General features: G+C 35.8%; 1 protein-coding gene across 5 annotated transcripts in view; it reads right to left on the bottom strand.

Annotated features, from left to right (window-relative positions):
• Ptbp2 (polypyrimidine tract binding protein 2) overlaps nt 1-23,145 on the bottom strand; it is a 48,103-nt gene that overhangs the window by 10,098 nt on the left and 14,860 nt on the right. For 3 of the 5 annotated variants that reach the window (XM_090334245.1, XM_090334246.1, XM_090334249.1), the window contains exons 4-9: nt 17,805-17,977; nt 16,571-16,714; nt 12,698-12,862; nt 12,505-12,615; nt 7,315-7,510; nt 1-45 (exon numbers count right to left, since the gene is read on the bottom strand). The exon at nt 1-45 is cut by the window's left edge and continues 110 nt beyond it. In XM_090334245.1, the coding sequence (XP_090190371.1) occupies nt 1-45; nt 7,315-7,510; nt 12,505-12,615; nt 12,698-12,862; nt 16,571-16,714; nt 17,805-17,977 (834 nt within the window). The remainder of the gene's footprint in view (nt 46-7,314; nt 7,511-12,504; nt 12,616-12,697; nt 12,863-16,570; nt 16,715-17,804; nt 17,978-23,145) is intronic. The other 2 variants (XM_090334247.1, XM_090334248.1) reach the window with 1 other exon arrangement.

The following is a 23,145-nucleotide window of genomic DNA, read 5'->3' as shown; positions in this document are numbered from 1 at the left end:
TAGCCAAAGGACTCAGAGCTCCTGGAACAGCTGCAACAGGAAGCCCTAATTTTAAAATAAAGCATATTTTACGAAACACACACAAGTCGTTTACAAAAACCAATTTAAGCACGATGGCTGTGTGGTTTGAGGGTGACCGAACGATTCCTGAAAGTTAATTCCTAGTGTTCACAAAAACGATCTGCTGGTGCATGGTAGTTAGAGAAAAACTGATTTCAACAGTCATTAATTACGTAAACTAAGGTACATACCTGTGCCATGTTAAAAAAAAATAAATATGCAATATACTTCAATCCTTCTTGATGGAAAGCAAACAAAACAAGAATAAGTTTTCAAGTCAGAGACTTGAAAATTTCACTTCTAAAATGTTATACCGAAGTTTAATATGTATTAAAAAAAGCCTTGTATCCATCCTTTTTCACAGTGCTTCCTTCTTCAAAAGCTCGCTTGAAATCAGTCACCGCTTATGAAACAATTGGTCATCCTTTCACTCCTACAAATCACCTCAACACTGAACTCAGGAAAATAAGCCTATGAATCCTCAGTAAACTATGTTTGCCTCTTTAATTCCACAGTCAAGTGGAAACATGGTGGCATGTCAGATAACACTCCTAGAAAAATGAACAAGAAATTGTTACACTAATTATTACACGACCTTCTCAACTTGCTGGGAATCTGCTTATTATTTCCTTGTTTCATCTATTGTTAGTTTCCATCATTACTCTTGTCCTTGCCCCCTCACTACTTCAATCATTTGAGAATTCCTTTTTGTCTTGGTGCACCTCTTATCTACTTTTCAATTATCAATGAACGCATAATACTTTCATCTCTTAAATCCTCATACCAGTTGTCACTAAGTATCACCTTGTAAAGGAAATTATGTTCTAAAAACCTTCCTATGATAAAGGCTCAAGTACCCAACTTAAATGATGCTGACCTCATGACATACCTGGGTAGAAAAGGTTTTCAGAATTCTTCTTTAAGTTCACATTTAATCCCCTCTTCTTTCTTTCCAGCCTTCTTATGCATTTCAGAGCTGTTGTTAGCTTTAGTTTTAGACATCTCACTCTTTAGTCAATTTTAAATTGTTTTATTGAAACTAGTATGATCTTTCCCTGGCAATATGTACATTCTCCTAATTTTTTTTATCTTGCCTCTAATATCTTCATAATTCAGTCTTCAGCCCCTGTGGAGAATTCCATCCGTGGAATAATATTCTGAATGAGTATATTATAAAACTATGTATCCATAGACAATCTCAGGGTGACTTCCTCTTTTAGGGTGACTTCAGAAATTCTCTAACACATATGAAAATAAGAAGACTACTACTGAGCATGGCAGTTTCACAGCTTATCATCCAGGTTGAAAAAAAAAAAATCACCCGATGGACAATCTTATTTCCTTTACCAACCCATTTCAATTTTAAAGTAAATTCCATAAAGTATCTTACCTTAAAATAAGAAATTTGCATATTTAGTATTTACTAATATGTAACAGTCCTCAGACTCAGGTATAGCAATAAAAATATGAAAACCTACAAAATACCTAATGATGTACAGTTCATCTTTTTTTTTTTTGGGGGGGGGTCAGTCCTGGGGCTTGAACTCTGGGCCTGGGCACTGTCCCTAAACTCTTCTGTTCAAGGCTAGTGCTCTACAACTTGAGCCACAGTGTGTCACTTCCTGTTTTCTTATAGTTGATTGGTGATAAAGAGTCTCACAGACTTTCATGCCCAGGCTGGCTTTGCCATGATCCTCAGATCTCAGCCTCTTGAATAGCTAAGATCACAGTCATGAGCCACTAGCGCCAGGCATGATATACTATTTTAAATCAATAAATTCTACAAAAGAATTTTGTACTGTATTTTCTAAATTAATGTTCCTACAAAAAGATACAGCAGGGCTGGGAGTTTGGCCTAGTGGTAGAGTGCTTGCCTAGCATGCACGAAGACCCGGGTTTGATTCCTTGGTACCACATACATAGCAAAAAGCCAGAAGTGGTGCTGAGGCTAAAGTGGTAGAGTGCTACCCTTTGAGAAAGTCCAAGGACAGTGCTCAGGCCCTGAGCCCAAGCCCAGGACTGGCAAAAAAAAAAAAAAATAAGGCCGGGAGTTTGGCCTAGTGGTTAAAGTGCTTGCGTAGCATGCACGAAGACCCGGGTTCGATTCCTTGGTACCACATACATAGACAAAAGCCGGAAATGGTGCTGAGGCTCAAGTGGTAGAGTGCCAGCCTTGAGAAAGTCCAAGGACAGGGCTCAGGCCCTGAGCTCAAGCCCAGGACTGGCCAAAAAAAAAAAAAGATACAGCATTAGGCATGTTGCATATGCATCACTTGCAGTGTAGTTAAGTAGATGGGCCCATTTTCTGCTGTTGTTAACAAAACACCTGAATTTGGGTTCTCAAAAGAAGTTTGTTTAGCTGAGTTTGGAGACTGCAATCTAGGGTAGGGCAGTGCCCAATATGTTTGGCTGCTGTTAAGAGCCACCTTGACTACATACAAGACAGCATATGACATCAGGATAGTCCTCCATGTGACAGTAAGAAGTCACATGAAGTGACAGAAAACTAGCCTGAAGAATGAGGCCAACCTTCTCAAGAACCAGTACAGAAACACCCACACACCAAAACACTTGTGGCCAAGTTTCAAACATAGGACCCTTGTGGGACAAAACACATCCATGCCATCATGAAGCAGCAACTATGCTGGAAAACTGTATTTATGCATGAGGAAAAGGAATGATAACAATTATGCCTGTTCTACTACCACGAGGGTGAAAAGGTTAAAGAAAAAAAAAACTTTGTAAACTGCCATATACTGAAGGAAAAAAAGTTGCCACAGGGACATTTTTATATGAAATCAACTTCATCAGCTGGACCATAGCTCTTTTACCATATTCCTGACTCATCCATCTTCCACGGTTGTGACAGAGGTCCAGTGATATAGGCACCCTACCTTTGCACATTTCAACTAAAAAACTGAAATTAACTGAACTTTTAATTCAAACCATTTATAAATTCTACTTGACCTTATATTTAAGGTGGGCATCTCAAACCATCGCTGCCAATAACACTGTGCCTTAGTATGGCATAGCTGCTGCCAATAATCAACCAATGTTGCCACTTATATTTCTTTGTTTGTACCTTTTTGTTGTTCTGAGATGCCACACTGTTTATTCATCCTATTTCCTCAGAACACTTTAATCATAAAAAATTACCCTAATTTTTAAAGATGCCCCTCCTCTGAAGAGTTTTACCATTCATAAGGATAGGGTGGGTGGGGGTGGGGGACTTCCTGACTTGGATAAAAAGAGCATACTTTTAAGAATCACAATTACTGATTTTTCTTAGAATAATCCCTTCTTGACCATTCACATTCAACATTCCCTTCAATTTGTCCATGATCCTCTTGAATCCCATTACCTATCGTTATTATCATTAACAGCTGCAAGTCTTGTTAAACCTTATTTATTGATATATTTATTAATTTTTGAAGCTCTGCATAATCAAGCTCAGGGACTCATGCATGCTATGTACAAAATGATCTGCCACTGAACAACCACTCAACTGCTCTTCACATTCTTATAATCCCAGGTGCACAAGAAGCAGAAACAGAATAAAAGTCTAAGATTAGTGGCAAACAGTGTTAGATCTACCTTAAAAACAAGGAGAAACAGAATAATGGTCTAAAATAGTCCTGGCAATCTACCTTAAAAACTACTTAAAAAAGCACTAGGCTTGAGCAAAGAGGGGGCTCAGGGACAGTGTCCACCAGGTCCTGAGTTCAAGCCTCAGGAAGAACCAAAAAACAAAACACAACACAAAATAAAACAAAAAATCAAGGGCCGGGAGTTTGGCCTAGTGGTTAAAGTGCTTGCCTAGCATGCATGAAGACCCGGGTTCGATTCCTTGGTACCACATATAGAAAAAAAGCCGGAAGTGGTGCTGAGGCTCAAGTGGTAGAGCTCTAGCCTTGAGAAAGTCCAAGGACAGTGCTCAGGCCCTGAGCTCAAGCCCCGGACTGGCAAAAAAAAAAAAAAAATCAAAACCCAGTGGGTTTTTTTTTTTTTGTGTTAAATGTTTTATAGAGATCCATAGTTCAATTCCTAATACTACACAAAACAAAACTAAAAACAAAAAACTCAAATTTCTCTAATGCCCTTCCCTCTTCCCCTACAGGGGAGAAAAGGTAGATTTTTGTTCATTATTTCACTATCCAACTTCCTGTAAAGGCTGCTGTTCAACCACTATCAAGAAAGACAACTTTCATCCATGCCAATGCCATCTAATACCACAGTTCTTTTCCCATAAAAATAGTAATTAGAACATTATGTAAACATTTCAGCATCTGCCTTCATTTCTCCTTTCCCTATTGTCACTGACACAAAGTGGCCACATGGTTTCAAAAAATTTCTTCCCTGGTTTTAGAGCAATTCATCTGAGCTGCTTTGTTCCTGATATGTGTCCCCACCCCAATATCTTACAGCAATTCACCTCTAACATTGACATCCTTTTTCATGACAGCCTCATTGGTCCCCCCACATCCCGACAACACTGAACCAATTCTGTTACTAGCATTACACAAAGTACAGAACCCAGGTTAAAAATGATCATTTTAAAAGGTTACTGTTTAAGCTAGGCACTAGAGGCCCATACCCTAAGTAATCAGGAAGCTGAAATCTGAAAATTATGGTTCAAAGCCAGCAAAGTTCATGAGACTATCATCTCCAATTAAACAAAAAAGCTAGAAATGGTGATGTAGCGCAAGTGAGAGAGTGTACAATTGCTCCAGGATAGTACCTAGGCTCTGAGTTAAAGCCTCAGGAAAGGCACAAATAATAAATGAGAAATTTAAACACACATACACACAAAGTCCAAACCTACACAAAATCTGTTACACTGACTTTAACCAGCAATGAAATTCAGTTAAAGGGAGACTATATACACACACACACACACACACACAGTACCACTTCTGGTCTTTTATAGATACATACACACACACACACACACATATATATATATATTTTTCACATCCTTCCATTTTTGGTAGTGAAGTATCACTATTTATAGTCTTAGTAAATCTTTGAAATAAAGAGGCAACCTTTCTATTATTTCTTAGGTTCTAAAGAAAATGAACAAAGAAATGAATTCCAAAGATGCACTGAAATTGTTTGACAAAATATCATTAAGGTCAAAGAGGCATAGAAGAGATTTAATTCTTACTCTAAAAAGGCATGACATTACTAGTGTAATACTTGATGCCCCTGTAAACAGGGGTATGGGAGTACAGGGGTATGGGAGTGCAAGGATGGGAGAAGGCAGGGTGTAGAGCTTACCAAGCCTGCAAGCTTTTAAAAAGCAAAATCATTTGGTACTGGACTATACAGACTTGTATGCTTCTCAGCTTACTGTGCTCCATCTGTTTGTATTGATAACTTTATGGACCTAGAATGACATTATATTACCCAAAGGACCTAAGCAGAAAGAAGTTTATTCAACCTTGCAGAGTATCTGAAGACAATTTTAAAAAGAAAATCTTTAAATGGACACAATGGTGTGTATACTTGTAATCCCAATACATAGAAGGTTAAGATACAAGATGTACTAAGGCAGCCTTGCTACAAAACAAGACCCTATCTAACAAACAAGCACAAAAGAGAAAGCATTAAGTGTTTCCCCATAAACATCTGAGCATGTATGAAATTTATTTTTTCAAAAATCACTTTCATGAGATGTATTGAATGAGTGGTTCTCATAAATATAAAAACCAGACCCTATTATTACTTGATTTTTAAAAGCTATCTCACATAGTCCCAAAATTACTTAACACTGTTTAAATAAAAACAGAATTAAAACATAAAAAAAAATATCAGTAGATTAAGAAGAGGAGGTCATTTACGAAAGGGGAACTCACCATATTTTGACCAGAAAAGGTTTTCTTTTTTCTCATCATGTAGAAATACAGAAAACACACACACACACGCGCGCGTGCACAAGCCCCAAAGAATTCATTCAGCCCAAAAGGGAATGACCATAAACCAAGAACTGGAAAGCTTGAGGGTATGACTGGAGTAAATAAATGCTTGCAAAGAAACTGTGAAGCTCTCAGTTCAAACCCCAGTAACAAAAACTAATAGCAGCAGCATAAAGTAAGCTAAAAATTATGCTGGGGCTTCACAATGTTTCGTGTAAAGGTTTCTATTATTCTATCTTTAAAACTTTCACCAAAATCTTAGGAGCACAAGGAATAAAATGAAGAATTCTCTGGGAGAAGAAACCAGACAAATTCTATATCTTTACTTAGGATCCAAATACTACTACTACTAGATGACTAAATATCCAAACTTTGTAGGGTCCAATGAATGATTATTTTGTATAGACCATGTTTGACATCTTATTCTTCAAAATGTTTCTTCAATAACTGCTTATAAATTTTGAACCTCAGAAATCTTGACATCATCATTATTTGGCTGTTTTAAGAATGTGAATGTACCCAAACCAACTGCTTAAGATCTCACAACAACTTAAAAAAAAAAAAAGTTCATTCTTCTCTTCTATAGGACAAGTTCTACTCATTAAAGAAATTTTTTCTCTCTAATACCACTTAATTATTTAAAAATGATGGACACAGACTCAACAATAAAAGCTAGTTTGTCTACTATTACAATATAAATACCCTATTTAAACCTTATAAACATGAAGACAACAACAACAAAAAAACAAATTAAATACAAGAACACTGAAAAATTCTACCTGAACCCATGAATCAATTTCCTTATATGCCTTCAAAGCCAAGTCTTTTTTTGTTGTTTTGTTTTGTTTCACTCTTCATCATGACGATACCAATTATCCTTTATCAGGTGGCTCAAACTCCATTGTAGTACACGGTAAGTGAGAAAAACATTTTGTAGAAAACTTTTCTGATTTGATTTTGAAGAGGGTATAATGTACTTTGTAAAATAACATACTCATTCTCATTACATGTTTTACCTAAGACTCAGACATTAGACACACAGTATAATATGAAATTTAAAACACAAGTATTTTCTTATAACTCAGTACTATTTTTTCATTAGGTTTTTCTTTTTTGGGAAAGTGGCATGGGAAAAAGATGAGATGGTAAAAGGAAAAACCTTTTAATAATACTTGTAAAGAACACTTTAGGATTTTTATCTAACAGCCATGTTACCTTCTCACCTGAAAAAATAAAACTCTTGAAGCTAACTCCAAATTGTTAAAATACAAAAGAAAAAGGTTCATCATACTTACTGGAATTTCCCATTTAGCACAGCAGGAAATAGTAAAATTCATACCTAAAAGGGATGTCTCCTTGGCAAATGCTGCAGCAATGGCTGGGTCCAGAGCTGGCTGTCCATCTCCAGATGGAAGGTCAGGTCGGGTATAATCCCTACTTTTATCATTGTTGTATTTTACATTCAAATTCACAAGTTTGGAAAAATCAATCCTTAGTGTACAGCAAGCATTATAAATGTTTTGACCATCTAGGGCCTGTAAAAGTGAATAAAGCATATCAACCATTTTAATACAGAATGTGAAGCAAAAAGAGAAAATGATTCAAGGTTCATATATATACAGGGTTAGGACTACCTGGAGATGTGGCTGCCATCAAGTGCTATCTTCTTTAAATAAAAAATGATCTAAAGTACAACCATTTCATCATCAATACTTGTAATTTAAAACAAAAACATGCAAGTAGGTTTAAAATATTAGTTAAGAGTCCTGCCTAGGTAAGATTTGCAAGCTAGACACAAAGTTTTTGACGCCATATTCTTCAAATTAATGAATTTTGCACATTAACTTTGAATGTCTTTACTAAATGTGGCAATACAGTTCATGTTATCATACTCCAACATGTATTGCTGCATGGCAACGCATATATGAACTAACTTGGATAAGGTAAAGTGCTGTTGAATGCCACACTGTAGGAAGTTATCTCAAACCAAACAAGTCCCTGGACTTTCTCAAGGCTAGAGCTCTACCACTTGAGCTCAGCACCACTTCTAGTTTTTTTCTATGTATGTGGAACTTAGGAATTGAACCCGGGTCTTTGTGCATGCTAGGCAAGCACTCTACCACTAGGCCAAACTCCCGGCCCTGAAATAGGTTTTTAAGACAAAATAGTCAAATTGAACTAGAATACACTGATGTAATCAGCAAGCCTAATGGCATTCAAAAACTTCTAGAATAAAAAGAATGTCAGATTCAAAACCTAGAATCAATTAAGCCTTTCTTAGCACATTATAGAGCTCTGAATCTCAGTTTCTCAATCTGGAAAACAAGAATGATTAAAGGTTGTCATTCTTCCTCAGGGAGTGTTATGAGATTATATAAGAATCACATGTCAAAACTCAGTTTTATCAAAGAGGAAATACTTTCTAAAAGAGCTTACCTTGTGCCATAGTCTCTAAACTAATGCTAACAGAACTGATAGAAAATTACTAGATCTACAACAAACAATGAAAGCTATTTCTAATACTGTGGTAGACTGACAAACTATTCACAGGAAGTTTTCCAACTGTTATGAAGTCCTCTAGAAGCAGTTTACATTTTTTTTTTTTTTTTGCCAGTCATGGGCTTGAGCTCAGGGCCTGAGCACTGCCCTTAGACTTTCTCAAGGTTAGAGCTTTACCACTTGAGCCTCAGCATCATTTCTGGCTTTTTTCTACGTATGTGGTACCAAGGAATTGAACCCGGGTCTTCGTGCATGCTAGGCAAGCACTCTACCACTAGGCCAAACTCCCGGCTCCAGCAGTTTACATTTTTATGCAGGTATAAAACACAGTATCCCAAATGTATAAAATCTTAAACCAACAAGATATACAATAAAATTGTAAGCAACCAAGGAAAGCAAAAACGGGGGTTCAAAATTTATTAGAACAGGATCTAGGTGTTTTTAATAGCGATCTGAAGATAACCTCAAATAAAGCAGGAACAAACATCTCTATTTAAAAAGTTATAGAAGTTAACTTCAAACACTTGTATTTACAAAACTCAAGAAATAATGGCACAAAAATCAGTCTTAAGGTACACTAATCAGAAATAAGTGATCTTGCTGCAGGAATGATTTCTGAGATGAAAAGCTCAAGAGAATTTGAGAATCTTACAAACAAAATCCAAATGTACCTTACTTACATAGCAGCCAAAAAAAGAAAAAAAGTAGGAAAAACATTTTCATAAAATTTAAAAACAAAATTCAGGAAAAATGTTAAAACAAAATACAACACAATGAATAACTGCACATGGATTAAAGTAAGTCAATTTAACCTTATTTTTTTACTACTTACTTAATGTGATTTTTTTTTTTTGCAGAGACTGTGGTGATTAAATTTAACAGATCCTTCATATAAAAAACATAAAATTAAGTAATACTAATACACTACTTGTGGCCAACTATTTAAAATACAAAACTTCACAATGGTAGATTCAGGAATTTCCTAAAATCAGTTGTTTTTTTCAACCATAAATCTTTTATTCATATGCATGTGGAATGCATTAATTGTAAATGTTAAAAAGCAGAATTAAGCAAATGTCAAAGAAAATGTTTCCCAAAGAAAGTAGGAAGTATGGTATTCACAGGGGTGGATTTCCATGGTATAATCTCTCAACAACAGTTTAACAAAATGAGCAGCAAGAAGTTGGAACAAGTCTTCTATGAGGGAGGGGACAGTTATCAATCTTATTACCCTATGTGAAAATGGAACTAGGAAACATGAGGGGTTGGGGGGAGGGAGTTAAGGTAGATGAGAAGAGGTGACTTTGATCAAAATGATTGTGTAGCTCACATGTTAGACCTCCAGCCAATGAGCAAAGCAAGCATCCGCTTTTTTTGAGAGCCCGTCTTGGGAGGAAGGGAAACATCAACAACAAAAAAAGCATTAAACACACAAATGGAAACACTACATTAGAACCTCTCTGGTCAACCTTTTGGAAGGTAATTTAAAATAAATTGAGCCAGTTGCTAGTGGCCCACTCTGATAATTCCAGGAAGAGCCTGAGATGTGAGGAGCTTCGTTTGAAACCAGCCTGAGCAGGAAAGTCTGAGACATTTTTTTTTTTAAGATTTCTAATTAACCAACAAAAAAACTTGAGGTGTGGCCCAAATGGCAGAGCACGAGCTTTGAGCAAAAACAAAACAAAACAAAACAAAAGACTTCAGGAACTGTACCCAGACCCCGAGTTTAAGCCCCAGGACTGGCTCAAAAAGAGATAAAATACAAAATGAAACAAAATTTGAATAGGAAACCATAATTCCTTTAGGTCTCTCAAAATTTGCATAAAGCAACAGATACTTTTTATAAGAGGAAAAACTGATACGAATATAATGATACAAATATTTTTACCTCATTTATCTTTTTACTGTTACAGAAACAGATTATGTACAATCTCCTGAAAGGAATTAATAATAAAAGCAACCCACTGGTAGGCTAAAATACCACAAAGACTTCTAAAAAGCCACAGTGTCACTTATCCAGTGTCTTACAGAAAGAGATATGTTTGTACCAATAAAAGAGACCTGTTTCTTTTTCCCATGTAGAAAAGCTATTTAAAAAACTGAAAAACATCGTCTATTTTTCCTCAAATATTTAAAAGCCGTATTAAAAAGCCAAAGGAAAGCATCTACCTTTCCCCAGTATATGACACACCAAACAAACCCCAAGAAAAGATTTCAAAAGTATTAACGTGTTTTCTTTCATAAATGTGAATTCACTTGCTTTCTGTTAATAAGGTTTGTAGCTGTGACTTCAGATTATCATCCTAAATGTAAGCGTTCAGTAATGTAGAACAAAGCAAACATGGCATCTACAATATAAATACTAATTATAATAGAGAAATGAATCTAAGAATAACATACCTTTAACAAGCCCATTATAAAGATATAATATGGTTGAAACAGTAAGGATGATTTCTCTAAAAAGAGACGTTTAAATGTACTTGAAAGAGAAGTCAAAGTTAGAAATGAGACCAAAAAAAAGTTCAATAGAGCTAAAAAGGAAGATGAGACTAGAGAGGCAAATCAGGGAGTGATTTAAACTTGTAATTCATTCGAACAACTAGACTTTATCCTAACAAAAGACAGCATGTCTTGAAGGGTGCACTGTGACCTGAAGTAATATGACTTTACTGAGATCATTCTTGGTACTCTGTGGAAAAATTAAGAGTGGGAAAAGATGCTGAAGTGGTGAGAGTATATTCACAAAATCAACAAAGTAGCATAATATCAAATTATATAATGAGAACTATTGATAATAATAGCTAGCAAAAAAGATTATCTGAAAGGTAGACCAAAACATTAGTATATCTTATGCACCATGTTTCTTTTTAAGTCTTAGCATCCTCTGTACAACATACAGTAAGGATCAGTAGAGTGCTTTGTAAATTTACAATTATGTTATTACTACTATAACCTTAAGCTGCTTATTTTTATTCCCCAAATGAGTAGTGAGGGTGGAAATGCAGTGAATAGACAATCCAAATAATCACAATCTGAAGGAAGCACTAGAGATAGCCTAAAAATATGAAGTACTAAAAGAATGAAGAAGCGTTAATACAAAAGTAAATATAGTTGACTTAACCATCTTGTTGTAAAATGGGTTTATGATTTTTTTTCTTTTTTGGCCACTGTCCTCGGACCTTTCTCAAGGCTAGAGTTCTACCATTTGAGCCTCAGAACCACTTCCTGCTTTTTTCTACGTATGTGGTACAGAGGAATTGAACCTGAGTCTTCATGCATGCTAGGTAAGCACTCTACCACTAGGCCAAACTCCCAGCCCTGGGTTTATGAATTTTAATGGTATAACAGATGAAATGTCCAAGTTAAATAGACAGAGTAAAATAACACTAAAATACACAAGGATTTACACATGTGATAGCAATGATAGCTATGACATGGGAACATTTTACCTCTTTTAAGTCTGCTACTTTCCATATATAACCCTCCCCCTAAACAAGATGAATGACTTAACAGACCAAGAACTTATTCAGAAAATGTTTTGTTTTTAAAAAAATACAAAATATAGCTAAATTACAGGCTATCTTAGCACTTAAGACTACAATACTGATTAATATATATTAATACCAACCTATTTCAAAAATAAAATTTCAGATTCCAAATTTAAAAGTTCACTATTTTGTAAGCTTAAGCTACTTAAATATTACAGGTATGTTATGTAATACAAACAAAAAATTAGAGCAAATTAAATGTGACTATATAAGTTAACTGTGATTATTCTTAAAAATAAGCATTTTATCACAGTTTGAAGGGTTTTTCAGTTTATTTTTTAAATTAATTTTATTTGTTCTTATTTATGTGGTACCAAGGAATTGAACCCAGGGCCGCATGCATGCCAGGCCAGCACTCTACCACTAAGTAACAATATTTTAGTGATAAAAAAAAAATTCTGAATGTATAAGTTATACCAGTACATATTAATACCATGCATGAATAAGAATAACCACTATCTCAGAGGAAGCTCTAGACTTACTAGTTTTGCTTGTTGGGCATTTACTGGATCACCATATTGGAGCAAAGCTTGAAACTGGTTATTTTTTGTGAACGTGATTATCTTCAATACAGCACCAAACTTAGAAAATATCTGTTAAAACATTAAAATAAAATATTATCAGCTTATTAATTCTTCACTTTATGGGTAATCATGCAAATTAAACTGAACTTACTTGGTGAAGAACATCAAGTGTTACAGGGTAGTACATATTGTCAATAATTATTCTAAGTACTGGGCTCTGGGCTGGAGTCACTGCACTCTCACTAACTGTGGTACCGCTAAGAGGAGTATTCGCTGTCTGAACAGCTGTCACAGCTTGAAGAACGGCTTGAGCACGCTGAAAATAAAAGATAACAAGTTTAAATGCATACCTATTATTTCCACTTATACTTAATTTTACCTTATACTACCTTGCTGGTAATTCAATTTTCTAAAGCACTTGTGCAAGCTTTGGCACCCAACTTGAGCAAGCAAGATAGAACAGAGCCCAGGCCCTGAGTTCAATCCCAAGAACCAGCAAAACTAAAAAACTATAGGTTGGTATAGAACTAGGTAATCATCAAAATATTTGCAACAGAAATTTTAGAGAATAAAAACAGGTTAATTCACTCCACAATATAGGTACATGGCAAAAAAAAAAACCTATCTGTTAAGTTTATTATTTCTAATATAATTATATAAACACAATGATTAAAAATTTTTCATGCTACTGCTAGCTTCTGAAACCTAAATTTTTAGAACAGAAATTAGTATGTTTATTTTCAACAACAGGAGAGTATTTTACGTGTATTATACATATTAACTAATAAAACATTGTTTTATGTGAGTATTAAAATATTCCTAATAAAGATAGGATAGTGTCCAAAAAGAAATGTACTCATTACCTGCTTATATAACAGTAAACCTTCTGAATACAATCTAAAATAAATTTCTTTAAAAGATGTGGGGCCGGGAATTTGGCCTAGTGGTAAGAGTGCTTGTCTAGCATGCACGAAGACCTGGGTTCGATTCCTCCGTACTACATACATAGAAAAAAGCTAGAAGTGGTGCTGTGGCTCAAGTGGTAGGACTCTAGCCTTGAGAACGCCAAAGGACAGTGTTTAGACCCTGAGTTCAGTCCCCATGACTGGCAAAAAAAAAAAAAAAAGATATATTAAGGGGCCGGGAGGATGGCCTAGAGTGCTTACCTAGCATGCATGAAGCCCTGAATCTGATTCCTTGGTACCACATACATAAAAAAAAGCCAGAAGTGGTACTGTGGCTCAAGTGGTAGAACACTATGCTAGAGAGAAAGTCCAAGGACAATGCACAGACCCTGAGTTCAAGCCCCAGGACTTGCAAAAAAACCAAATCAAAAAAACAAACAAACAAAAAAAACAAAAACAACAAATACTGTAAGACACACCTTGATTTAAGACCTTTAAATGTGAGAAAACATACAAACACACAGTGTTTTTAGACAATCTGTCAATCAAATGTTAAATGCTGTAAAAGACCCTTAATAGATAACTAGAGATCATGAAATTTGAGACTAAAAAGTCCACAGTAATCTAGCTAATCCTCATCATATACAAAAGCATATATGTAGGTTCAAGAAAATCAAGCAAACTGAACATTTTAAAACACAATAAATACTTTAAAGGCTACCTGATTTGGGGGGCGGGGAGGGGACAAAAGACCTGAGAAAGAAAAGGTAAGCAAACACAGTTATAATATTCAATGTATTTGGAAATGGATGAGTATGGGAGAGATGAAGAATGAGCAAGAGGGTGAAATTGGTCAAGAGGCATTGCCTTCATATACCGACATGTAGACAATGCAGGAGAATAGATGTCTTAAAAACAGTAATAATATCACCATGAGAGAAAAATCAACTAAAATACGTTTCCCTTCAACTCTTACTTAAACCTGCTTTCCTATACCAACTGCTCACGATCACTAACCTTACGATGAGGTAGGGAAATATTATGTGAAAAAAGTATAAGCATATACATATACATGCATACACCTATTCATGTATCTATGTATCTATTCATTGGCCTCTCTTATAAAATCCTATTAAAATAAGACAGAATGAAATCAAGATCTGAAGACCTTTGTGTGTAGTACTGAGGTCTCAACTCAGGAACTCATAATTGTTAGGCAGAAGATCTACACTTCGCTCCCCTCCCCGCTTTTTTGCTCTATTTTTGGATTGAATATCACATATTTGCTGAGGCTGGCTTTGGTCAGGCCTCACAGTATATGATATCAAGCATTAACTTATTTTGTGACATGGAACTTTTACCCAGGCTATCTTCAAACCAAGATCCTACACACTGAGGTAATACACTTGACAGATGAATATAATTTTTATCGAATTCTTACAAGTGAGAAAGTGAATGGAAACAAATGGATAAAAGAGCTGGAAGGGTAGAGCACCTGCCTAGCAGTAAAAGGCACGAAGTCCAAATACTAGTATCACCAAATGGACAGAAGATGCATGGACACATAGCCAGCTAGAAATACTGGTAGCACATCCAAGAATCAAAAGTAGAAACTGGCATGTGCATATAAGGAAAAAAGTGAAAAATATAACAAAGTCTAGGTAATTACACAAGCTACAAAGATTTAATGTCTTCTTACCAACTCACATCCTTCCTCCATCATTAAAACAATAAAACAAAAAACAAAACAGTCAGGTGCAGTAGCTCATGCCTATCACCCTAGCTATTCAGGAGGCTGAGATCTAAGGATCAAGATTCAAAGACAGCCCTGGCACTAAAGATCCGAAGACTCTCATTTCCAATTAACCACTAGAAAAGCAGAAGTGGCACAGTGGCTCAAGAGTAGGGTCTCAGAGTTCAAGCCAAAGCAAAACAAAAACAAAAACAAAACAAAAACAAAAAACATTGCCTTAAAATAATCAAATTTTCTTCTACAGATTCTTGTTTTGTTTTGGGGGGAGTCAGGCCCTGGGCACTGTCCTTGGACACTTTTGCTCAAGGCTAGCACTCTGCCACTTGAGCAACAGTGCCATTTCTGGTTTTTTGCGTATGTGGTACCAAGGAATCTAACCAAGGGCTCCCTGCATGTAGGCAACCACTCTAAGACTAGTCTATACTCCAGTCCCAGGTTTGTTTTTTGTTGTTGTTTTAATTTTTAAAAAGGAGTATTATGTCAGGTGCAGGTAGCTCACACCTTTAAGTCCTAGCTACTCAGGAAGCTAAGATCTGATGAATGTGGTTCAAAGCCAGCCCAAACAGGAAAGTCTGAGACTCTTATCTTCAATGAACCACCAGGAAGCAGGAAATGGCACTATGGCTCAAGTGGTAGAGCACTAACCTTGAGCTGAAAAGCTCAGAGATAGTGCCCAGGCCTAAGATTCAAGCCCCACTATCAACAACAAAAAAGGGGGGGGGGGAGGTAGGACGATAGTATATAGTGATCCAAGTGTCTTAAACTCCTGGTCTCCCTCCTGTCTCAGTTGCTAGATTAATGAGGACAATGGATAGTACCACAATGTTCATCTTTTTATCATTATTTTTGTTTTGTTATTAGGTACTAGTTCATGTGGATTTGTGCTCTACTGGTAACCATGTTCTTCAATTCCAGTTTCTACATAATTTTTAACTCCTGACAAACTCAACTAATGCTAATTTGGAACATGGAACTAGTAAATTACACAATTTTTTTTTTTGGGGGGGGCAGTCCTAAGCTTGAGCTCAGGGCCTGAGCACTGTCCTTGGACTTTCTCAAGGCTAGAGCTCTTCCGCTTGAGCCTCAGCACCACTTCCAGCTTTTTTCTATGTATGTGGTACTGAGGAATTGAACCTGGGTCTTCATGCATGCTAGGCAAGCACTTTAACCACTAAGCCAAACTCCCGGCCCCAAATTACACAATTTTTATAAGTGAATATAGGGACACATGCATGAAAATATCATTAATATAACAAGGAAAAAAGCATCTTTTGAACAGTTATGAATTTGACTTTCTGGTAAATGTTATCTGTGAGATTCTTAATATATTCTATGGCATTTTACTTCTGTACTCAGGCATACTCACTTGGTTTAATGTATTATCTGTTTTTAGTTCTTTGTGATTGGAGTACTGGATATAAATTGGCTGGTTACGAAGATGAGGTGTCACAGCAGAGTAGTAATTAACCATAGTAATAGCTGCTTCCTCTGTTGCCAGTTCCAAAAATGCCTGGAAATATAAGCAGCAAAAACTTAAACAGTATGAACTAACTTCAAAGATCTGTATAATCTATTCAGCTAATTAAAAAAATCAATTACCAAGAATATAATCTTAAATTACACTAAAATGTTCTAATAAGCCAGGCACTGGTAGCTCACATCTGTAATTCTAGCTACTTAATAGGCTGAGATTTGAGAATTATGTTTCAAAGCCAGTTCAGGCAAGAAAGTCTGTGAGGCTCTTATCTCTGATCATAAAATCAGAAGTGGAGCTATGACTCAAAGTGGCAGTGTACTAGCCTTCAGCAAAAGAGCTCAGGGACAGACAGTGCCCAGGCCAAATTTAAGCCCTATGACTGATAAGACCAAAAAAAAAAAGGTTCTAGTAAGTAAAATTAGAAATCGAATGAAGTGTACAAGATAATCACAGAAGAAAAACACAAGTACTACTGCATCATTCCACTTATGATTTTTTTTGCATTCCGCAAATTCTTCCAAATCAATAAAAGTTATAAAAAATAAAAATTTGGTAGCCTCAGATTATTATTCTTACCCACAGAAAATTAAGTTATCTCATTTTTTTAAAAAGTAGTAATACATAGACAAAGAAATAGAATTTCAGGTTAATTATACTCAAGGGAATGTTGAATTTCATAAATTTCTCCAAATAGTATGACCAGAAATTTTGTAACAAAAATTCAAACTTAGTATTTCTGAACTCTCATGCTTATTATACTTACTAGACACTCAGATTTAATGATTAATCTGCCAATTCCAGATAAATATTTTCATGGGAAAACCATAAGAGTAGTGTACAAGTACTCGTATTGATGTGTAGTGTCCCATAAAATAGAACCATACTAAAAGAAACACTTCACTGTTACTTTCTGAAAACATCTAACAACTCTTCAAAATTAGTCTTAAAAGTGAATTTACCAGATATTTAAAACTATGCAGATTTGTTTTGGCCACTATCAGTTTTCTACACAGATGTGCCACAAAAATTTAAGATGAACACTTCGTCACATTTTGCCAGAAAAGTAATCCTTTTATGAAGTGACATGCTGTAGAGTTCAGGTTTTATCATTTTATAAGTATACCTGGTTTTTTCCTTTCAGCATAAGGATGTTGGTTACCTTACCAAAAGGTAAGCCTAAAGCAATGACTTCAGTTTCTGTCACTTCACCAGGTAATTTTCGAATATGAAGTACACGAGAAGGAGCACCATCCATTTTATCTTCTCCTTTAAATTTCTTACTGTCATTACCATTGGCTGAAAGATATTTAAATACAGTCTTTACATAGTAGTACATTATTTTTATAACGTAATACATTAAAACAAAATATATTAATTTTGCCCATTTTTGTAAAACCTATTAAAGCTAAATTAATGTTAAAATACAATAAAGAAAGAAAAAGTAAAAAAAAAAAAAAAATAGCCAGACACCAGTGGCCCAGGGCTATATTCCTGGCTATTTAGGAAGCTGAGATCTGAGCACTAGGGTTTGAAGCCAGCTCAAGAAGGAAAAGTCCATGAGACTCTTATCGTCAAGTAACCACCAAAATGCAAGAAGCTGAAGCATGGCAGAGCACTAGCCTTGAGCAAAAATGCTCAGGAATAGCATCCAAGTTCTCAGTTCAAGTTCCAAGACCAGGGCAAGTGCATACACGTGTGAACACACACACACACACACACTACCATAAGTAAGTAAATTTGAGTTGCTAAAAGTTTAAAATCTGGATTTTCAAAAGAATGCCATAAAATTAATATTATTATTACATTAACATTTCTGAAAACACAGGCAAAGAGTAATAATAGCAAAAATATCAAAATTCAATTTCGTAAACTATTCGCTGAGCACAACTACATTGCAACCATAGTAGGTCCCCTTTTAGCAAGTGGAATCCATCCAAAGTTTTCTGGCACATGTCAGGTCTGAGGGACCAAATTCTCCACATACACACATATTGTAACTCTACGGAAATAAGATTATGCACTGGGGCCATTATTAAGTACAGTCAAGGCAATTGTGGACTCTGATCCCATGAGAGTCAATCCAATAACTGAGTCGGCAGGTATCTACCAGGCCTAACAACTTCTACAGTATGGATACACTAGTCAAAAAGGTGATTTTTCTCCACAACAATGAACTGAAGATTTTATCACACCAGAGGAACCAAGTACATGCCTATAATCCCAGCTATAGGGAGGACAGGAATACGGAAGCTTGAGGTAAGCCTGGGTAACACATTAAAACAACAAAAGGATGGAGGCACTGTTTAAGTGCTTTAGCTTTAGCATCTGTATCCCCAGTGTGAGGGAGAGTTTAATTCTCAATATGCCTCTCCCACTCCAACCCAACCCCCTCAAGCACAAGCCTCAATTTTCTCTATTGCTCAAAAAATATTCCATTTCATCTAAGGCAGATGACAGGCAACTGGAACCAAAATGGGGCACAAGTAGGGGCCACAGTATAAAGAAATGTGGAAAACTAGGTTAGCAATAATTACAGAGGCGAGATAGTTACTGAGAAATTATTTCTTTTAAGTTGAAAGTGTCAGCAGTAGTATGAAAAAGGCAATGCTATAAAAATGATTATACAGCCAATCCTTAGCACAGCTTATCTGTAAGTCTCTTGTTAATTACTAATTTGTTAATATTGCCAAGCAATCTACCCAAACATTTTGTTATTAATATTAAGATAGTACAAAATCTCTCATGAACTTAATTTTCTTTTTATGTTACTCGAGTTTAAAGTAGGCTAACATATTTCAATCAACAAACTTACTTGCTTTTATTCCAAAGCTGCACCAAAAATAAAAATCTAATCAAAAATGTCTATGAACATGAGAAAGGGTATCAATGTATGTGAATTAATGCACCTTCTATCTGGCAAATATCATGTAACCGTTTTATTAATTACAATAAAAAATATATTAAAAAAACAAAAATGTCTATGAAGTAGGTAACATATACATAGAATTGTATGAAACTTAATCCTATTACACTAGAACATTTGTTCAAATGCCCTATTGTATCCTCTTGTTTGGGAAGGAGATTGTATTATTGTCATGTATGACAAGTAGAATATAAATCTTAAAATCTATTTAAAATACAAATCACCAAAACAATCTAGAGAAAAGAAATGATGAAAATATCACAATATCAGATTTCAAATTTTATTACATTTGAAGGCGTTTAGCTGTACTTCTTTTAGCCTTTTCTTAGAGACCAAGTGAAATTCCAATATGCAACTTTTAAGTTATCAGAATCTTAGTATATTAAGAGTCAATTCTGTACTACTTCATGTAAAAATACAAAAGCTTGTATATAGGACACCCATAGGATTGTACTACTTTAACAGGTGAAAACTGGGAACATGCTAGTTTCAGGATAAGTATCATAAGACTCCATTAGATCCAATAAAAACTGGGCTTGAACAGGGTGCTGGGTAGCTTGGCCTATTATCCTAGCTGCTCAGGAGGGTTGAGATCTCAGGACTGTGGTTTGAAGGCAGCCAGCCTACGTAGGCAGGTCCATGAGATTCTCATCTCCAATTAACTACCCCCCCCAAAAAAAAAAAGCCAAAAGTGGAGTAATAGCCCAAGTGATAAAGTGTCAAGCTGAAAGGAGGGAAGGGGAGGGAGACAGGTAAACTGTCAAGAGATAATACCCAGTCCCTGAGTTCAAGACCCAGCAACCAGCATAGAAAGAAAAAATAAACAAAAACCTGGGCCTGGTGATAACAAATCTATCACCACAGACATGCAGGATTATGGTTCAGTCTGGATCCAGCATAAATAGACCCTATTTCAAAATAACCAAAGCAAAAAGGACTAGGATGTGGTTCAACTGGCAGAAGGCCTGACAGCAAGTGCAAGGAAAGCCTTAACTAAGTTCAAATGCTATACAGTGAAATACATTTATATACACAGATATAACACACACATGCAACACATACGTGCACTCTCGTGTGTGCCTGTGTGTGTGTGTGTGTGTCTGAACTTGACAGCTTAGTACCGTAACTCTAGCTCCTCAGGAAGCTAAGAACAGGAGGATCACTGTTCTAGACCAGCACAGCTAAGATGCTATCTCTACAAAGAAAGTGGGATGCAAGGGTGCATGCCTGTAATCCCAGCAACAGGAATCTGGAAGTATGCAGAGTAAGGCTTAGGTGCATGCATGGGCAAGAAGAGTCTACTTTTAAAACAACCAATAAGGGCCAGGAGTGTGGCCTAGTGGTAACATGCTCACCTAGCATGCACTAAGCCCTGGGTTCAATCCCCGGAACCACATACACAGAAAAAGCCAGAAGGGGCGCTGTGACTCAAATGGCAGTGTGATAGCCTTGAGCAAAAAATGTCCAATGACAGTGCACAGGCCCTGAGTTCAAGCCCCAGGACTGGCAAAAAACAACAACAACAAAAAAAAAAATCAATAAAAAACAGCGCAGGGCTAGAGATGTGAATTAATGGTAGAAATTCAATCTAGCAGGCAAGAGTCTCAACTCCGATCCAGTATCACAAGATAATTTTTAAAACTTTACTAATTCCATTTACCTTATCTATTGCTTTGAGCCACAAATAATACAGTATTAAGTTTTTTATTGACATTGTATACATAAAACAAATTCGAGTAATTTAAACAGGGATTTTATCTGTTATTCAATTCAATCTGAAAAGATAGCTCTTATCTTAGTACAGAAAATGATCCGCAAAATTAGATGCCTAATCTGGAGATCAACACCTACTTTAAAGATAGGCTATTTTTAAAGATGTGCCTGTTTTTAAAATGTATTGATAAGGGGAGTTTATCAATATTACTGTACAGACCGTCTGCCTATAACATTTTTACAAATTTTCAATAATCACAGTTTCAAATATTTGAAGCCATTAACCAAAATTCTGAAGAAAGTGAATCCCCACACCAAATTCTGCCTTCTGTCCTTGACCTCAATCTCTGGATTTCCTTCCTACAGGACACATGAGTCTATACATAAGTCACTGGTGTTTGATTCCCTTTGAATTCAATCTGTTTTAGTTCAGAGACCTCTAGGAACTCCTGGGGTTTACTCTCCTGTGCTAAAAAGCTGGGAGGAATCCCAAAGCAGAAAGCCAGTGATCATGAGACTTAGTTCATAATTGCCTTCATTCAGCATCTGACCATCCTGAGAATCTTTTATTATGCTAATTAATTCCTGCTATCAAGCTTTTGTTTTATCCAGTTACACAGAATATATATTACATGTGTACACATATTATTACAATATTTTATGTAGCATGCATGGGTATGCATGACATATACACATATGTAACATACATATATTTTACTTTTTCCACTGTCTCTATTCACTCTTTGGCAACCTTAGATCTGCTTTGTGTGGGGCAGACTAACCATTCTTCTTTTGTCCCTACTTTACTGTTAACCCTAACCAGTAAATGTTTTACCTCAAATATTGTATTTTTTTATGCTGTCTTTATATATTTTTATCTCTTAAAACATTCTTCCATCTGTCCACTCATTATTTCAATCTTTTCCTTCATAGTTTGAAAATATTTAGTCTCCTTTGCTAATTCTAACATATACGACCTTTTAGAAGTCTGCTTCTATTGAATGTTTGCTCTCCAGTTTATAGGTTATGTTTTCCTCCTTCACAGGACTTGTGATTTTTTGACATAAGACTACAGGACTGACATGGAAAATAGAGGAAGATTAAATTAGTCTTCCCTAAGAGCTGTTTTGTTTTGCTAAGCAACTAAACTAACTGCAGATGAAGCTTTTACATCCTATCCTATCAGGCTTTGCAGTTTCTTAAATCAATGGAAGTTAGCTACAAAATATTTTTATCAGAGGTTTTATTACAGTTTTTCTTAAGAGTTCCGAGATTCTGATGATCTAAACTGGTTTACAAGATGGATTTTCTAGTTTCAGAGCACTGTTTAACCATATGAAACATTTTTTAGCTCAATGTAATTTCTGATAGATCTTGCAAATATTCAATCTACATCGATGCAAAGTAGCTATCATCTAAAATTCTGAAGTAAGTAAAGCCCTACACTGACTTTTTCCTATTCTCCAGGACACCTCCCTATAAATATCAGTAGCTTGAGGTGTTTGTTATAGTTTGAGGATTTTGCAGGAAATTGTAAATGGTCAAGGCTGTAATATAATAGCAGTTACTCACTCAGAGCCCTGAATATTAATTTTGAAAATAATTTCAAGTATCAATCACTATATTTTGTTTAAAAATATAAACCTGGAGTAGAGTGCTTGCCTAGCATGCATGAAGACCAGTGTTCGATTCCTCAGTACACATACATAGAAAAAAAAAGCCAGAAGTGGTGCTGTGGCTCAAATGGTAGAGAAATGGTAGCCTTGAGAAAGCCCAAGGATAGTTTTTCAGACCCAGGACTGACAAAAATAAATAAATAAATAAAATT

This window comes from Megascapheus bottae, chromosome 6, assembly GCF_031878675.1.
Source record: "Megascapheus bottae isolate mThoBot1 chromosome 6, mThoBot2.hap1, whole genome shotgun sequence".
NCBI classification, from domain to species: domain Eukaryota; kingdom Metazoa; phylum Chordata; class Mammalia; order Rodentia; family Geomyidae; genus Megascapheus; species Megascapheus bottae.
The sequence above is the reverse complement of the archived record's forward strand: the minus strand, read 5'-3'. Positions and strand labels throughout refer to the sequence as shown.